The 18,181-nt window shown below is 42.9% G+C and overlaps 1 protein-coding gene across 1 annotated transcript in view; it reads right to left on the reverse strand.

Annotated features, from left to right (window-relative positions):
* Positions 1-17,563, reverse strand: part of LOC144607893 (uncharacterized) — a 52,922-nt gene extending 35,359 nt beyond the window's left edge. The window contains exons 1-3 of the mRNA XM_078425020.1: positions 17,453-17,563; positions 16,908-17,021; positions 14,450-14,563 (exon numbers count right to left, since the gene is read on the reverse strand). Of these exons, the coding sequence (XP_078281146.1) occupies positions 14,450-14,563; positions 16,908-17,021; positions 17,453-17,563 (339 nt within the window). The remainder of the gene's footprint in view (positions 1-14,449; positions 14,564-16,907; positions 17,022-17,452) is intronic.
* Positions 17,564-18,181: the final 618 nt, after the last annotated feature.

Here is an 18,181-nt window from a genome sequence, read left to right on the forward strand (position 1 = left end):
CATCCCTCACACTGGATAACATCCCTCAGAACAACAAACAGAGTTTTAGTAATGTACTAGACCAAGTGGACCCATTGGGCCCAAACCACTCCTGCATTGGTGCAGCACCCTCTCCTCCCCACCTCACCCACTCCATCCCCCTCAACTGCCCTTATCCCCCCTCTCCCTGCCCTCCTCCTCCCGCCCCCTCTCCCTCCCTCCCTCCGCCTTCCCCCTCCCCCCCACTCACCTACTTCATCCCCCTCAACTCCCCTTATCCCTCCCATCCTCCTCCCACCCCTTCCCTCCCCCCCTCCCTCCCTCACCCCCTCCCTCACCCCCTCCCTCACCCCCTCCCTCACCCCCTCCTCCCCACCCTACCTCCCCCTTCTAAAAACAAATGGGCGCTGCTACCCCCATGTGGGACCCGGACCAAGCGGGCGTCGAGCACTATTGAAGGACTTTTTTTTAAAGAATTACATTAACTCAACTTTTTTTTCCTCTTTAAGCTAAACTGTTTTTTAAATGAGAAGATCTACCCCAAAGTTGCCTGGTTGCACATAATTACTAGCATTTTTTCCAAATTATCTGGTGTTAAACAAAGCCGTCTGTCAGACCGAATATGCTTCAGTTGTGAAAAACATCTTTCTACCCTAGCTGAGGTCACTGGTGCATCCCCGAAACAAGCTGCAGACTCTATATTCATGTCGATATCTTGTGCATAACAACTACCTTTGAGAACTTTCGTATTTCTTCAAGATCTTTGTTACCTAAAATCACTCTCTCACATTTACCTTGTATGTCTGTACCTACATCGCCAGGAACTTTACGAATATCGTCAGTTACCTTGTTGAAAACCTGCAAGTTGTTCACTAATGTTTCGCCACGTTTCTCAAGGGAAGTGGTAGCTTGTGGGAAGTTTGCAAAATTGGAAGCAATAAACACAAGATTGTGGTGGAGGGACTTTTTCTGCATGATTTCACTGACGATCCTGACTGCAGCAGATTTTTCCTCTTCAAAACAGTTGATAATTTCTTTTATCTTTTCAAAATTGCAGCATAGTAGAGTACAGCAGAGAGCCATGTACCCCACCTGGTCAAAGCGGGCTGAGGAGGTAGTGGAATCTCGGGTGCCATTTCCTTGAACAACTGGAATAAATTCTGGTTCTAATTATTATTTCAATGGAAAGCTTAAACACAAAATATAAACTAAAAAAGAAACAATAAATATAAAAACGGTTACTCTGCTTTTAATTCACACATTTCACACGTGACCAAATGGACACTGCTACTCACGTTGGGCTGCAAAACCCTGGGGCATCAGAAAACCATCTAATCAGGTGATAAATAATAAAATCATAAGCATAATCAGAATTTGGCTTATACAGTTATTTAATTGTAAAATTAATGTAATCTTTCTGGTATAAATTAGCCTAAGGATTTGATGAAATCCCGCTTGAAAAACGTCACAAAAAAAGGCAAGAGAACACAGGTTCATATCTGATATTTTTCTTTGTAAAAACAGATTCATTTATTTTTGCTTCATCATTATTTTGGCTATACACCATGATCTATACTACTTAACATACAGGATATGAAACAATGAGAATATAACATAAAAAACAGGAAAATAACCTGGAAATTTGCAGACCTTTAGTTTCACTACCGAATGCTGTACTTACAGAAACATGAATGAATGAATGAATGAATAAGTATATTGGCCAAGTATGTACACATTCAAGGAATGTGCCTTGGTGCTCCGCTCGCAAGTAACAACACGAACATGCAGTAAACAATTAAGAATAAAGCATACTGATTGAGAGTGATCAGCCATGATCGCATTGAATGGCGGTGCTGGCTCGAAGGGCTGAATGGCCTACTCCTGCACCTATTGTCTATTGTCTATTGTCTATTGTCTATTGTCATAAAATATTAAAACAATAAGAATACAACATTACGGTTTAAACGTGTGAGTGAAATAAACCAGAGCAAAAAGAGACTACAGACTTGGTTATTGAGTAGAGCTTCTACTCGCGGAAAAAAAGGTGTTTTTATGTCTGGCTGTGGCTGCTTTGACAGTCCGGAGTCGCCTTCCAGAGGGAAGTGCTTCAAAGAGTTTGTGGCCAGGGTGAGAGAGGTCAGAGATGATGTTGCTCGCTCGCTTCCTGGCCCTTGCAGTGTACAGTTCGTCAATGGGGGGAAGGTTGCACCCAACAACCTTCTCAGCTGATCGATCGATTTGTTGCAGCCTCTGGATGTCGTGCTTGAGCCAAACCAGACCATGATGGAGAAGATGAGGACGGACTCAACGATGGCAGTATAGAATTGGACCATCATACCATGTACATGGAACTTTTTTTCTAATTTATTATATTATTTACATAACACTAAGTTTACATATTCTGTAGTGCTGCTGCGAGTAAGAATTTCATGGTTCTGTCTGGGACATAAATATGACAATAAAACACTCGACTCCGTCTATTCCCTCCACAGATGCTGCCTGACACGCTGCGATCCTGAAGCACTGTTCTGCTCAAGATTCCAGCATCTGCCGTCTCTTGTGTCCAGAGATTCCCTTGTTCTTTGCTTAATGTGGCTCCGATGAATAGTAATTAACATGAAAAATTGACTGTGTTTCTCAGCACGAATGCTGCCAGGCATTCCGTATTCTGTATTTCCAGAATCTTAATCCAAATCCATGTGGGCTCTGCCCAGTCTGTGCTGTGGTGCACATCAACATATAATCCACACCCATCTGTCACACTGGTGGTTTTATTTTGGGATCATGCCAGAAAGGGAGGGGGTTGGGAGTGTGGAGTGATCGGGTGGGATGTGAGATGGGGAAGGGGTAAAATGGCAAGCAGGGAAATGCACAATGTGGTGAAGGGACAACTTGCATTTCCAACTCCTGTGGGTTTGAAAACATTTAGGCTACTCACAAGAGCCATTAACTGGTGATCATAAAGTCATAAGTGATAGACAATAGGTGCAGGAGTAGCCAATTCCCCATTCAATGTGACCATGGCTGATCATCCACAATCAGTACCCCGTTCCTGCCTTCTCCCCATACACCCTGACTCCGCTATCATTAAGAGCTCTATCTAACTCTCTCTTGAAAGCATTCAGAGAATTGGCCTCCACTGCTTTCTGAAGCAGAGCATTCCACAGATTTACAACTCTCTGAGTGAAAAAGTTTTTCCTTAAATGGCCTACCCCTTATTGTTAAACTGGGGTCCCTGGTTCTGGACTCCCCCAACATTGGGAACATGTTTCCTGTCTCTAGCATGTACAATCCCTTAATAATCTTATATGTTTCAATAAGATCCCCTCTCATCCTTCTAAATTCCAATGTATAGAAGCCCAGTCGCTCCAGTCTTTCAACATATGATAGCCCCACCATTCTGGGAATTAACCTAGTGAACCTAAGCTACACTCCCTCAATGGCAAGAACGTCCTTCCTCAAATTTGGAGACCAAAACTGCACACAATACTCCAGGTGTGGTCTCACTAGGGTCCTGTACAACTCCAGAAGGACCTCTTTGCTCTTATACTCAACTCCTCTTGTAATGAAGGCCAACATTCCATTAGCTTTATTCACTGCCTTCTGTACCTGCATGCTTACTTTCAGTGACTGATGAACTAGGACACCCAGATCTCGTTGTACTTCCCCTTTTCCTAACTTGGCACCATTCAGATAATAATCTGCCTTCCTGTTCTTACCACCAAACTGGATAACTCACATTTACTACATTAAACTATATCTGCTATACATCTGCCCACTCACACAAACGTTCTAAGTCACCCTGCATCCTCATAGGATCCTCCTCACAGTTCACACTGCCACCCAACTTTGCGTCATCTGCAAATTTGCTAATGTTAGTTTTAATAACATATAACAACTACAGCATGGAAACAGGCCTGTCCGGCCCTACCAGTCCACGCCGACCATTCTCCCTGACCTAGTCTCATCTACCTGCACTCAGACCATAACCCTCTAATCCCCTCTTATCCATATACCTATCCAATTTACTCTTAAATAATAAAATCGAGCCAGCCTCCACCACTTCCACCGGAAGCCCATTCCATACAGCCACAACCCTCTGAGTAAAGAAGTTCCCCGTCATGTTACCCCTAAACCTTTGTCCCTCAATTCTGAAGCTATGTCCCCTTGTTGGAATCTTCCCCACTCTCAAAGGGAAAAGCCTACCCACGTCAACTCTGTCCGTCCCTCTCAAAATGTTAAAAACCTCTATCAAGTCCCCCCTCAACCTTCTACGCTCCAAATAATAAAGACCCAACCTGTTCAACCTCTCTCTGTAGCCTAAGTGCTGAAACCCAGGCAACATTCTAGTAAATCTCCTCTGTACCCTCTCCATTTTGTCGACATCCTTCCTATAATTTGGCGACCAGAACTGCACACCATACTCCAGATTCGGCCTCACCAATGCCCTGTACAATTTCAACATTACATCCCAACTTCTATACTCGATGCTCTGATTTATAAAGGCAAGCATACCAAACGCCTTCTTCACCACCCTATCCACATGAGATTCCACCTTCAGGGAACAATGCACAGTTATTCCCAGATCCCTCTGTTCCACTGCATTCCTCAATTCCCTACCATTTACCCTGTACGTCCTATTTTGATTTGTCCTACCAAAATGCAGCACCTCACACTTATCAGCATTAAACTCCATCTGCCATCTTTCAGCCCACCCTTCCAAAAGGCCCAAGTCTCTCTGTAGACTTTGAAAATCTACCTCACTATCAACTACTCCACCTATCTTAGTATCATCTGCATATTTACTAATCCAATTTGCCACACCATCATCCAGATCATTAATGTAAATGACAAACAACAGTGGACCCAACACAGATCCTTGGGGAACTCCACTAGACACTGGCCTCCAACCTGACATACAATTGTCAACCGTTACCCTCTGGTATCTCCCATTCAGCCATTGTTGAATCCATCTTGCAACCTCACTATTAATACCCAACGATTTAACCGTCTTAATCAACCTTCCATGTGGAACCTTGTCAAATGCCTTACTGAAGTCCATATAGACAACATCCACAGCCTTGCCCTTATCAATTTCCCTGGTAACCTCTTCAAAAAATTCAAGAAGATTAGTCAAACATGACCTTCCAGGCACAAATCCATGTTGACTGTTTCTAATCAGGCCTTGATTATCCAAATAATTATATATATTGTCCCTAAGTATCTTTTCCATTAATTTTCCCACCACAGACGTCAAACTAATAGGTCTATAATTGCTAGGTTTACTTTTAGAACCTTTTTTAAACAAAGGCACAACATGCGCAATGCGCCAATCTTCCGGCACCATCCCTGTTTCTAATGACGTTTGAAATATTTCCGTCATAGCCCCTGCTATTTCTGCACTAACTTCCCTCAATGTCCTAGGGAATATCCTATCAGGACCTGGAGACTTATCCGCTTTTATATTCTTCAAAAGTGTCCGTACCTCCTCTTCTTTAATCCTCCTAATTTCCATCACTACTCTACTTGTTTCGCTTACCTCACATAATTCAATATCCTTCTCCTCGGTAAATACCGAAGAAAAGAAATTGTTTAATATCTCCCCCATTTCTTCCGGCTCAGCACATAGCTGTCCACTCTGACTCTCTAATGGACCAATTTTATCCCTCACTATCCTTTTGCTATTGACATATCTGTAGAACCCCTTGGGGTTTACTTTTACATTACTTGCCAAAGCAGCCTCATATCTTTTTTTCGCTTTTCTAATTTCCTTTTTAAGATTCCTTTTACATTCTTTATATTCCTCAAGAACCTCATTTACTCCCTGCCGCTTATATTTATTGTATATCTCCCTCTTTTTCCGAACCAAGTGTCCAATTTCCCTGGAAAACCACGGCTCTTTCAAATTATTATTCTTTCCTTTCCACCGAACAGGGACATAAAGACTCTGTACTCTCAAAATTTCACCTTTAAATATCCTCCATTTCTCTATTATATCCTTTTCATAAAACAACAATTTCCATTTCACTCCTTTTAAATCCTTTCTCATCTCCTCAAAATTAGCCTTTCTCCAATCCAAAATCTCAACCCTTGGTCCAGATTTGACCTTCTCCATAATGATATTGAAACTAATGGCATTATGATCACTAGACCCAAAGTGCTCCTCATCACATACCTCCGTCACCTGACCCATCTCATTTCCTAACAGGAGGTCCAACACTGCCCCTTCTCTGGTAGGCACCTCTACGTATTGCTGCAAAAAACTATCCTGCACACATTTTACAAACTCCAAACCATCCAGCCCTTTAACAGAATGTGATTCCCAGTCTATATACGGAAAATTGAAATCACCCACAATCACCACTCTGTGCTTACTACTAATATCTGCTATCTCCTTACATATTTGCTCTTCCAATTCTCGTTCCCTATTTGGCGGTCTATAATACACCCCTATAAGTGTTGCTAAACCTTTCTCATTTCTGAGTTCCACCCAAACAGCCTCCTTAATCGAGCCTTCTAGTCTGTCCTGCCAAAGCACTGCTGTGATATCCTCCCTGACAAGCAATGCAACACCCCCACTTCTTGCCCCTCCGATTCTATCACATCTGAAACAATGAAATCCTGGAATATTTAATTGCCAATCGCAACCCTCCTGCAACCATGTTTCACTGATCGCCACAACATCATACTTCCAGATGTCAATCCAGGCTCTAAGCTCATCCACCTTTCTTACAATGCTCCTAGCATTAAAATATACACATTTAAGGGACCCATCATTTCTTATTCTCAGTTTATTTCTTTTCCCTTCTTTCTCTCCTACATATTGGGTCTGAGTGTTTCCCTTTTCTGCCTCCTGCCTCACACACTGCCTATTAGCTATCTGTGTTTGAGTCCCTCCCCCCAACCGTACTAGTTTAAAGTCTCCGCGGTTATTTTAGCAAATCTCCCCGCCAGGATATTGGTTCCCCTCGGGTTCAGATGCAACCCGTCCTTTTTGTACAGGTCATACTTCCCCCAGAAGAGGTCCCAATGATCCAGAAACTTGAAACCCTGCTCCCTGCACCAGTTCCTCAGCCACGTATTTATCCTCCACCTCACTCCATTCCTATTCTCACTATCGCGTGGCACAGGCAGTAAGCCTGAGATTATTACTTTGGAAGTCCTTTTTTTTAACTCTCTTCCTAGCCCCCTGAATTCTCCTTTCAGGACCTCTTCCCTTATCCTACCTATATTGTTGGTACCTCTATGTACCACGACCTCTGGCTCCTCTCCCTCCCCTTTCAGGATATCCTGGACACGCTCAGACGCATCCCAGACACCGGCACCAGGGAGGCAAACCACCATCCGGGTCTCCCGACTGCGTCCACAGAAACGCCTATCTGACCCCCTCACTATAGAGTCCCCTATTACTACTGCTCTCCTCTTCCTTTCCCTACCCTTCTGAGCAACAGGGCCGGACTCCTTGCCAGAGGCCCGGGCACCGTCGTTGCCCCCAGGTAGGCTGTCCCCCCCAACAGTACTTAAACAGGAGTACTTATTTCCAAGGGGTACAGCCACCGGGGTACTCCCTAGTCCCTGCCTCTGTTCCTTGCCCCCCCTAACAGTGACCCACTTGTCTACCTCCCGTGGTCTAGGAGTGACCACCTCTCTGTAACTCCTATCTATAACCTCCTCACTCTCCCTGATCAGACGGAGGTCATCAATCTGCCGCTCCAGGTTCCTAATACGGTCCCTTAGGAGCCCCATCTCGTCACACCTGGCGCAGATGTGGATGTCTGGAAGACTATCAGACTCCCAGATTCCCCACATCCGACACCCAGAACAAAAAACTGCCCTGGCAGTCATACTCTCCAAACAAAGCCCCGCGCTCGGTTACTAAACCTACCGCCCGGCCGCTACTCCAACCGTTCCAACCGCCCACCCAAAAGAACTGAGTGATCTCCTGGGAGAGGCGAAAAACCGGATAAAAAACCCAGGCCAATTTGGGAAAAAATCCGGGAAATTCCTCTCCGACCCCAAGCTAGGCGATCGAAACTAGTCCGGGAGATCACACAGGTCTTACTCCTTACTATCCCCACACAATCCCCACACACTACTTCCCAAGCAACGCTGCTGCTGCTACTGCTGCTTGCTGCTGCTGCTACTGCTGATTGCTGCTGCTGCTACTGCTGATTGCTGCTGCTGCTGCTACTGCTGATTGCTGCTGCTGCTACTGCTGATTGCTGCTGCTGCTACTGCTGATTGCTCAATCCCTTCATCTAAGTCATTAATGTATATTGTAAATAGCTGCGGTCCCAGCACCAAGCCTTGCGGTACCCCACTAGTCACTGCCTGCCATTCTGAAAGAATCGTTTATCCCTACTCTGATTCCTGTCTGCCAACCAATTTTCTATCCATGTCAGCACCCTACCCCCAATACCATGTGCTCTAATTTTGCACAATTATCTCCTATGTGAGACCTTATCAAAGACTTTTTGAAAGTCCAGGTACACTACATCCACTGGCTTTCCCTTGTCCATTTTCCTAATTACATCCTCAAAAAATTCCATAAGATTAGTCAAGCGTGATTTCCCCTTCGTAAATCCATGCTGACTCGGAACGATCCTGTTACTGCTATCCAAATGTTCCGCAATTTCTTCTTTTATAATTGACTCCAGCATCTTCCCCACCACTGATGTCAGACTAACTGGTCTATAATTTCCTGTTTTGGCTCTCCCTTCTTTCTTAAAAAGTGGGATAACATTAGCTACCCTCCAATCCACAGGAACTGATCCTGAATCTGTAGAACATTGGAAAATGATCACCAATGCGTCCACAATTTCTAGAGCCACTTCCTTAAGTACCCTGGGATGCAGACCATCAGGCCCTGGGGGTTTATCAGCTTTCAGTCCTATCAGAATACCCAACACCATTTCCTGCCTAATGTGAATTTCCTTCAGTTCCTCCGTCACCCTGGTATCTCTGGCCACTAGAACATCTGGGAGATTGTTTGTGTCTTCCTTCGTGAAGACAGATCCAAAGTACCTGTTCAACTCGTCTGCCATTTCCTTGTTCCCCATAATAAATTCAAAATGAGGTGGATAGTAGCGAGTGTCCAAGTGAGGGGATGGTTCAGTTGCCTGATAACAGCTGGGATGAAACACTCCCTGGATCTGGAGGTATGCGTTTTCACACTTCTGTACCTCTTGCCTGATGGGAGGGGAGAAGAGGGAGTAACCTGGGTAAGATTCATTCTTGATTATGCTGCTGGCCAGCCTCGGCAAGTCCAGCAGCATAATCAAGGACGAGTCGCACCCGGGCCACTCCCTCGTCTCCCCTCCCCCATCGGGCAAAGGGTATAGAAGTGTGAAAATGAATGCCTCCAGATTCAGGGACAGTTTCTTCCCAACTGTTATCAGGCAGCTGAACCATCCTACCAACAACTAGAGAGCAGTCCTGAGCTACTATCCTCCTCATTGGAGACCCTTGGACTATCTTTGATCAGACTTTACTGGCTTTGTGTGTGTTTTTGCTCTTATTGTTGGACTGTGGGTAACGGAATTTCGTCCAATAGACTTGTTTTTTTGGATGACAATAAAGGTTATTCTGATTCTGATTCTCCTGATATGTCCAGGAAGCGCTTTTTCTCCCAAGAGTGTTTGGATGTGGAAGTCAGGGATATATGTCTCAATCTCTTTCTGCCTTCTCCCCATAGGGCGGCACGGTAGCGCAGCGGTAGAGTTGCTGCTTTACAGCGAATGCAGCGCCGGAGACTCAGGTTCGATCCTGACTACGGGTGCTGCACTGTAAGGAGTTTGTACATTCTCCCCGTGACCTGCGTGGGTTTACTCTGAGATCTTCGGTTTCCTCCCACACTCCAAAGACGTACAGGTATGTAGGTTAATTGGCTGGGTAAATGTAAAAATTGTCCCTAGTGGGTGTAGGATAGTGTTAATGTACGGGGATCACTGGGCGGCACGGACTTGGAGGGCCGAAAAGGCCTGTTTCCGGCTGTATATATATGATATGATATGATAACCCGACACCTATACAAATCAAGAATCTATCTATCTCTGCCGTACAAATATCCATTGACTTGGCCTCCACAGCCTTCTGCGGCAAAGAATTCCACAGGTTCACCACCCTCTGACTAAAGGAATTCCTCACTTTCTAAAGGAACGTCCCTTAATTCGGAGGCTATGACCTCTAGTCCTAGACTCTCCCACTTGTGGAAACATTTTCTCCACATCCACTCTATCTAAGCCTTTCACTATTCGGTAAGTTTCAATGAGGTTCCCCCTCATCTACACTCGTGTACGTCAAACACTGATCATATGGTAACCCAATCATTCCTGGGATCATTCTTGTAAACCTCCTCTGGACCCTCTCCCGAGCCAGCACATCCTTTCTCAGATATGGGGCCCTAAATTGGTCACAATACTCAAAATGCAGCCTGACCAGCACCTTAGAGACTCAGCATTACTTCCCTGTTATTGTAATCCAGCCCTCTTGAAATAAATGCTAGCGTTGTGTTTGCCTTCCTTAATACCAATTTGCCGATAATTAAGTCACGTCCAATATCCAACAGCTGTACTGCTGCAAACAATGGCCATTAGGCCAGCAGTGCCCTCGATGGCCATTGTGAGCCGCAGTACATCTATTGGAAATTGATATCCAACATCTGTTGGATATTGAGCAGTGCCCTTGAAGGCCATTTGTTGATTAACTTATATCATCGCTTACACTACCATCCCTGCTACTGGAAACCAAGGGTTTCTCATTTTTTATTAGTCTGCTGACCATCTAACAACAAATTATAAATGGAAACACGTGTGGGCAAAAAAATTAAAAATAATCCAGTGAAGTAAAAGATAATGAATTAATGGAGGGTCAGCAAGGCAGGAGAGCACAAACTAAATGCTGAGGTACTGATCAGTGCAGTGCTAGAGCATATATGCCATGTCCATACGTCATAAGCCCATGTCCACAGACCTGTGTATTAAGGAGCAGAGGCAGAGAAGATGGTTAAGGCTCCCAGGATACTTATCCTCACTGGGTTAACATTTATTTTATGGAATAGTGAGAAAAATATGTACAATATTAGTACATTTAGACATTAAGTCATCGATTGTTACATCTCACTTTTGGAATGGACAATATCATTGTGTACTGAATGGGCTACATCCTTTGAAAAGCAAGATGGTCCTGATGGCAAAGTAGAGGAGATGAAGTGGAGAGTCTACTGGACTCTCGTTGCCTCCCGTCGCACTTGCAGGTGGATCTCAGCCACTAGCACTTCCTCGCCTTCCTGGAAAGTGATGATCCATCAGCAGTCAAGGACATCACATTAAACACTTCCCCTTCACCTCTTGGGGCTGCAGTTCTGACTCAGAGTGAACATTTCAGGAACAACACTCACCCCTCCCCATCAGAACCAAAGTGAGACTATATTATTTAGCAACTAGTTCCACCAATTGGTTTTTCCGGTCACTATCAGCGAGCATAAAAACAAAACCTGTGCAGGAGTAGGCTCCCTCACCCCGTTATTAATTCATCAGTCTCATTCTCTGAAGGTCCCACGCTTAGCCATACGTTTTCTTTTCATTTATCCATATAAACTCTTACTGATATTGTCAGCAAGTTTTCTCTCAAAATCAAATTTCTCTTTTCATTTCAAGTGTTTTAGTCTTCAGATGCTGGTCATTTGATGGCTGCTGGTTTGAGGATGTTGTACGGAGGAGCAGAGTCTTGTGTAAAGACAGCGTGGAATGTGTAAATAAGGTGAAGCCTGAACTGTTCAGAGGATGAGAATATTTCAGCTTCTTGAGGCTGGACTGGAATGGTCGTCTGTTTCAGGAGTTCTTGGTCATCTGTAAATGGATGTCATATGTCAGAAACTTTCTGAACAGTTATGTCAGGCTATGCATTCATACGTTCAGCTATAAACACTGCATTGAACAGAGATCAAGAAAATAAACATGATACAAATCTGAAATCAAAAACCGAAAATGTGAGAAACACTCGGTGGGTAACAGCATCCATAGAAAGTGATAAAGAGTTCATGTTTCAGCATGAAGATTATTTGTCAGAATGGTTCTGACAAAAGATCTTGAACATGAAACATCAACTCTGTTTATCTGTCCACAGAGTTGTCCAGCTTTGTCTATTTCATTGATGCATTGAAGGACAGCCAAATTTACCACTGTGCACTGGGACTTGACGCTGCTCTGTTTTTGACAATCCCTCCTTCATCATCCCACGATTATGCTGCACATTGAGTCACAGACACATGACAATATATCGCAGTGAGAAGGAAGAGATAAACAGAATATGGGGAACCAATGCAGTTATGGAGGATACTAAGTCGAAGAGAAAATGTATAAGGATACCAAAGTTAATGATAGACCTGAAAAATGGGAGATATTTAGAATCCAGCAAAGGAGGACAATAAAGATAAAAACAGAAAATAAACCTCGAGAGCAAACCAGGGAGGACTATCACAACAAGAGTTGTTCCAAGCAGATAAAAGGAAGACAGTGGTTCATGTAAACTTTAGGTACTTAAAAAATAAAGCTGGGTAAATAGTTTTAGGAAACAAGGAAATGGCAAGGGTTAAACAGATATTTTGCATTGGCTTCCCAGTGTGTCACACGCTGTGAAATAGCAAGTACAATGAAAATCCAATTAGTCCAATTCATACTGCATCATGCTTAGGCCATTCTTAGTCACGTGTGTAACCAAACGTATGAAAAATTGTGGAATACATCTCTTCTAATTCTGAAAGCATTACAGGTTTGTTGTTTTGTACTGTATATATGACGTATATGTCAAAGTTTAACAAGTGACATTTTTATGTTATGCTGACGTTTGTTTAGGGTCAGAGGTCAAATATGACCTCACACAAAGCATTTTTTACATAACCTAGTTTTATCTTACAAACTCTGAATTTTTAAAAAAGACAGGCATTATAGTTCTGTGGGTAGAAAAATAGCAATGAATAAAATTAATCTCTTACAAGAATTTTTCAATGTATTACTTTATGTGATGATGTCTGGTCACGTGTGTGACATTTTTGTTCACTTTCTAAAGAATGGTCCACTTGGGGAGGAACTAATATCATCATCAGTAAAAATGTAGTCCTGGGTAAACAGATGGGCCTAAAAACAGAGAAGTCCTCTGAGACTGACTCCCCTCCCCCCCCCCCAAATCTTTGCCCATCCCCCAAGCCTTTCCATTCCACATTTTAAGTTCAGGTTTCATGTATTTTGTGTTTTTATGACTGTTGGCAGATCAAATTCCCTCCTGGGAAAAATAAAGTTCTATCGTATCGTATCATTTAGCACCTCACGGCCTAAAAACAGAGAAGTCCTCTGATATCTTGTGTCTGGGATCCTGAAAGAAGCGGCCATTGCTGGAGTGGATGCATCGTTTACCATCTTCCACAAATCCTTACATTCCGGAGAGGAACCAGAGCATTGGAAAACTCCCAATGCAAAGCCAGAGGGAGGGAGAAAGCAGGTCACTAGAGGTGGATAAACATAACATCTGTTGTTGGAAAAAATGGTAGAACCAATTAATTAAGGAAGTACTACCAACTGAGAAATAATTTAATCAAACAAAGTCAGTACTGTTCTATGAAGGTAAAATTATGCAAGTATTGAGTTTTTTGAGTATTGCTGACACATTTAGGAAAGATGAGATCGCACCAGAGAGAATAGAGAGATGTACGAGGATGTTGACAGGAATGGAAAATTGTATCTATGAAGAAAGATTAGATGAACTAGATTGCTTTCTTTGGACCAGTGGAGTCTGAGGGAAGATCCAATTGTGGTGTCCAAAATGAATATAAGAGACCAATATAGAGTGAATACACAGGACCTATTTTGTTCAACAGAGTAGTCAGTCACCAAATCAGACATAATCTAATAATTAACAGGTGACCCCAGATTTGAAAGATTGATGTACTGAAATCAGACTTTACCCAAATTTACCTGTATTTTTTTTTTTTTAAATTCAAGTTAGTAAAGTTGTTACAGAAATGCACACATCTTCAGGAGTTGTATAAAGGTAGCAGCTACCTAATTCAAAAGACAACCAGTCTTCAAACAGAAAACAAACAGTTTCTGCATTGTCCTCCAGCAGCAATCAAACAGACACCAGTGGGTTGGATGTTGTTGGCAGCAAACACCAATGCAAAGCCAATTACACACTGGGCTGTGATAAAAGGAAGTCATTCCAACCGCATCAATAATACTGTGTTACTAACCTTTTCTAGAACAGAATCTGACAAAAAGGAAAGGTTTGAAGCAGAACGTTCTCACCATTGCCTTCCTCAATAAAATCTACCAGGCTCCATGTGAACAATGGGAGATTTGGTTGAGGCTCAGACTGTTGGTGCTCCTGCATCCCAACATGATCCAGCAATAGGAAATACAGAAAAATATCCAACCTGCTGTGTGAAGTGTTTGAAATGTTGCCTGAATATACTCACTTCAACCACTTTGCACTCAGGCTGCTCGTTGCTTCTGAGAGGCATTGATATTGATTCAGAGTCATTCACGTTGCTGTTAGTCCCAGCTGGAGATGGTTTGCCACCCCTACCAATCTGCAGAGATAAACACATTATTAAACTTGCAAGTTTGGAAAATTACATTTTAAAAGTGGTGATTTAGTTGTCATTGTTTGACAATGAAAGCAACAGAATATTTATCCCACAATGTTTGGCACTAACTCTCATTCTTAGGTTAAATTGTCAGGACATCTTTCATGGCACGCTCCATCTTCATGTTGAATGTTAAATGTTGTCCAGAGGTCATAAGACTATCTATAGTCCTCCTCACCAGCCACCCTCACTGTGCAGTACTGGCTCCCCAACAAACTCCCTACCTCCCACATTTCACCTGATCACTTGAACCAACCTCCCGCCCCCCCACAACATCACAGACATTACATCATCTCAAGTAGTTTGTCACTTCCTTTCCTCATGTTCACCTCACCTCTGATTTCCAATCTTAGGCTGCTCTTCATTGCCTGAATACCTTTCCTTTTGTGACCTTACCCTGAGATGTCACGTACACCAATGTTGATGACACCTCTGCCTTCAAGCACACCAGATCATTTAACAATGGCAGGATGTGGATCCATGGGCATCCCTAAGATGCTTATCCTTGGTGCATTGCTTGCAACCTGGAGTATTGCATCCAGTGTTCATATTGTGGCCTCCTCCACATTGGAAAGAACAAATGAAGATTTGGTTACAGCTCTCAGTCTACAGGGGGCAATTCTGAACTTCCTATTATCTTCTAGTCTTATCTTATCTTCCAAGTTCCTAACTTCCCAAATGCTTTTTTTACATCATAATTCTATCTGCTTCTATAGTTTCTCCTGTACTCAGGAAAGTTGCCACATACACACATCAAGGTTGGATCTATTTTGCAGTCTCTCGGTTTTGTTTTTATTAAAATCCAGTTCCATGGGTTCAGTGGTAGCTGATAAAGCTGATGTGGGATGAGATTGTAATTTATATAGTAAATGCTTTAATCATTTGCAAGATGCAGGACAGAACGCCACAGGAGATCCTTCTTCCCTGTGTCTATCAAACTTTACAACTCCTCCTCCTTCTGTCATGGGGTGGGCTGAGACTGACTCCCCTCCCCCCCCCCAAATCTTTGCCCATCCCCCAAGCCTTTCCATTCCACATTTTAAGTTCAGGTTTCATGTATTTTGTGTTTTTATGACTGTTGGCAGATCAAATTCCCTCCTGGGAAAAATAAAGTTCTATCGTATCGTATCATTTAGCACCTCACGGCCTAAAAACAGAGAAGTCCTCTGATATCTTGTGTCTGGGATCCTGAAAGAAGCGGCCATTGCTGGAGTGGATGCATCGTTTACCATCTTCCACAAATCCTTACATTCCGGAGAGGAACCAGAGCATTGGAAAACTCCCAATGCAAAGCCAGAGGGAGGGAGAAAGCAGGTCACTAGAGGTGGATAAACATAACATCTGTTGTTGGAAAAAATGGTAGAACCAATTAATTAAGGAAGTACTACCAACTGAGAAATAATTGAATCAAACAAAGTCAGTACTGTTCTATGAAGGTAAAATTATGCAAGTATTGAGTTTTTTGAGTATTGCTGACACATTTAGGAAAGATGAGATCGCACCAGAGAGAATAGAGAGATGTACGAGGATGTTGACAGGAATGGAAAATTGTATCTATGAAGAAAGATTAGATGAACTAGATTGCTTTCTTTGGACCAGTGGAGTCTGAGGGAAGATCCAATTGTGGTGTCCAAAATGAATATAAGAGACCAATATAGAGTGAATACACAGGACCTATTTTGTTCAACAGAGTAGTCAGTCACCAAATCAGACATAATCTAATAATTAACAGGTGACCCCAGATTTGAAAGATTGATGTACTGAAATCAGACTTTACCCAAATTTACCTGTATTTTTTTTTTTTTTAATTCAAGTTAGTAAAGTTGTTACAGAAATGCACACATCTTCAGGAGTTGTATAAAGGTAGCAGCTACCTAATTCAAAAGACAACCAGTCTTCAAACAGAAAACAAACAGTTTCTGCATTGTCCTCCAGCAGCAATCAAACAGACACCAGTGGGTTGGATGTTGTTGGCAGCAAACACCAATGCAAAGCCAATTACACACTGGGCTGTGATAAAAGGAAGTCATTCCAACCTCATCAATAATACTGTGTTACTAACCTTTTCTAGAACAGAATCTGACAAAAAGGAAAGGTTTGAAGCAGAACTTTCTCACCATTGCCTTCCTCAATAAAATCTACCAGGCTCCATGTGAACAATGGGAGATTTGGTTGAGTCTCAGACTGTTGGTGCTCCTGCATCCCAACATGATCCAGCAATAGGAAATACAGAAAAATATCCAACCTGCTGTGTGAAGTGTTTGAAATGTTGCCTGAATATACTCACTTCAACCACTTTGCACTCAGGCTGCTCGTTGTTTCTGAGAGGCATTGATGTTGATTCAGAGTCATTCACGTTGATGTGATTCCCAGCTGGAGATGGTTTGTCTCCCCTACCAATCTGCAGAGATAAACACATTATTAAACTTGCAAGTTTGGAAAATTACATTTTAAAAGTGGTGATTTAGTTGTCATTGTTTGACAATGAAAGCAACAGAATATTTATCCCACAATGTTTGGCACTAACTCTCATTCTTAGGTTAAATTGTCAGGACATCTTTCATGGCACGCTCCATCTTCATGTTGAATGTTAAATGTTGTCCAGAGGTCATAAGACTATCTATAGTCCTCCTCACCAGCCACCCTCACTGTGCAGTACGGGCTCCCCAACAAACTCCCTACCTCCCACATTTCACCTGATCACTTGAACCAATCTCCCGCCCCCCCACAACATCACAGACATTACATCATCAAGTAGTTTGTCACTTCCTTTCCTCATGTTCACCTCACCTCTGATTTCCAATCTTAGGCTGCTCTTCATTGCCTGAATACCTTTCCTTTTGTGACCTTACCCTGAGATGTCACGTACACCAATGTTGATGACACCTCTGCCTTCAAGCACACCAGATCATTTAACAAGGCAGGATGTGGATCCATGGGCATCCCTAAGATGCTGATCCTTGGTGCATTGCTTGCAACCTGGAGTATTGCATCCAGTGTTCATATTGTGGCCTCCTCCACATTGGAAAGAACAAATGAAGATTTGGTTACAGCTCTGTCTACAGGGGGCAATTCTGAACTTCCTATTATCTTCTAGTCTTATCTTATCTTCCAAGTTCCTAACTTCCCAAATGCTTTTTTTACATCATAATTCTATCTGCTTCTATAGTTTCTCCTGTACTCAGGAAAGTTGCCACATACACACATCAAGGTTGGATCTATTTTGCAGTCTCTCGGTTTTGTTTTTATTAAAATCCAGTTCCATGGGTTCAGTGGTAGCTGATAAAGCTGATGTGGGATGAGATTGTAATTTATATAGTAAATGCTTTAATCATTTGCAAGATGCAGGACAGAACGCCACAGGAGATCCTTCTTCCCTGTGTCTATCAAACTTTTCAACTCCTCCTCCTTCTGTCATGGGGTGGGCTGAGACTGACTCCCCTCCCCCCCCCCAAATCTTTGCCCATCCCCCAAGCCTTTCCATTCCACATTTTAAGTTCAGGTTTCATGTATTTTGTGTTTTTATGACTGTTGGCAGATCAAATTCCCTCCTGGGAAAAA

Source organism: Rhinoraja longicauda, chromosome 30 (genome assembly GCF_053455715.1).
Source record: "Rhinoraja longicauda isolate Sanriku21f chromosome 30, sRhiLon1.1, whole genome shotgun sequence".
Lineage (NCBI taxonomy): Eukaryota > Metazoa > Chordata > Chondrichthyes > Rajiformes > Arhynchobatidae > Rhinoraja > Rhinoraja longicauda.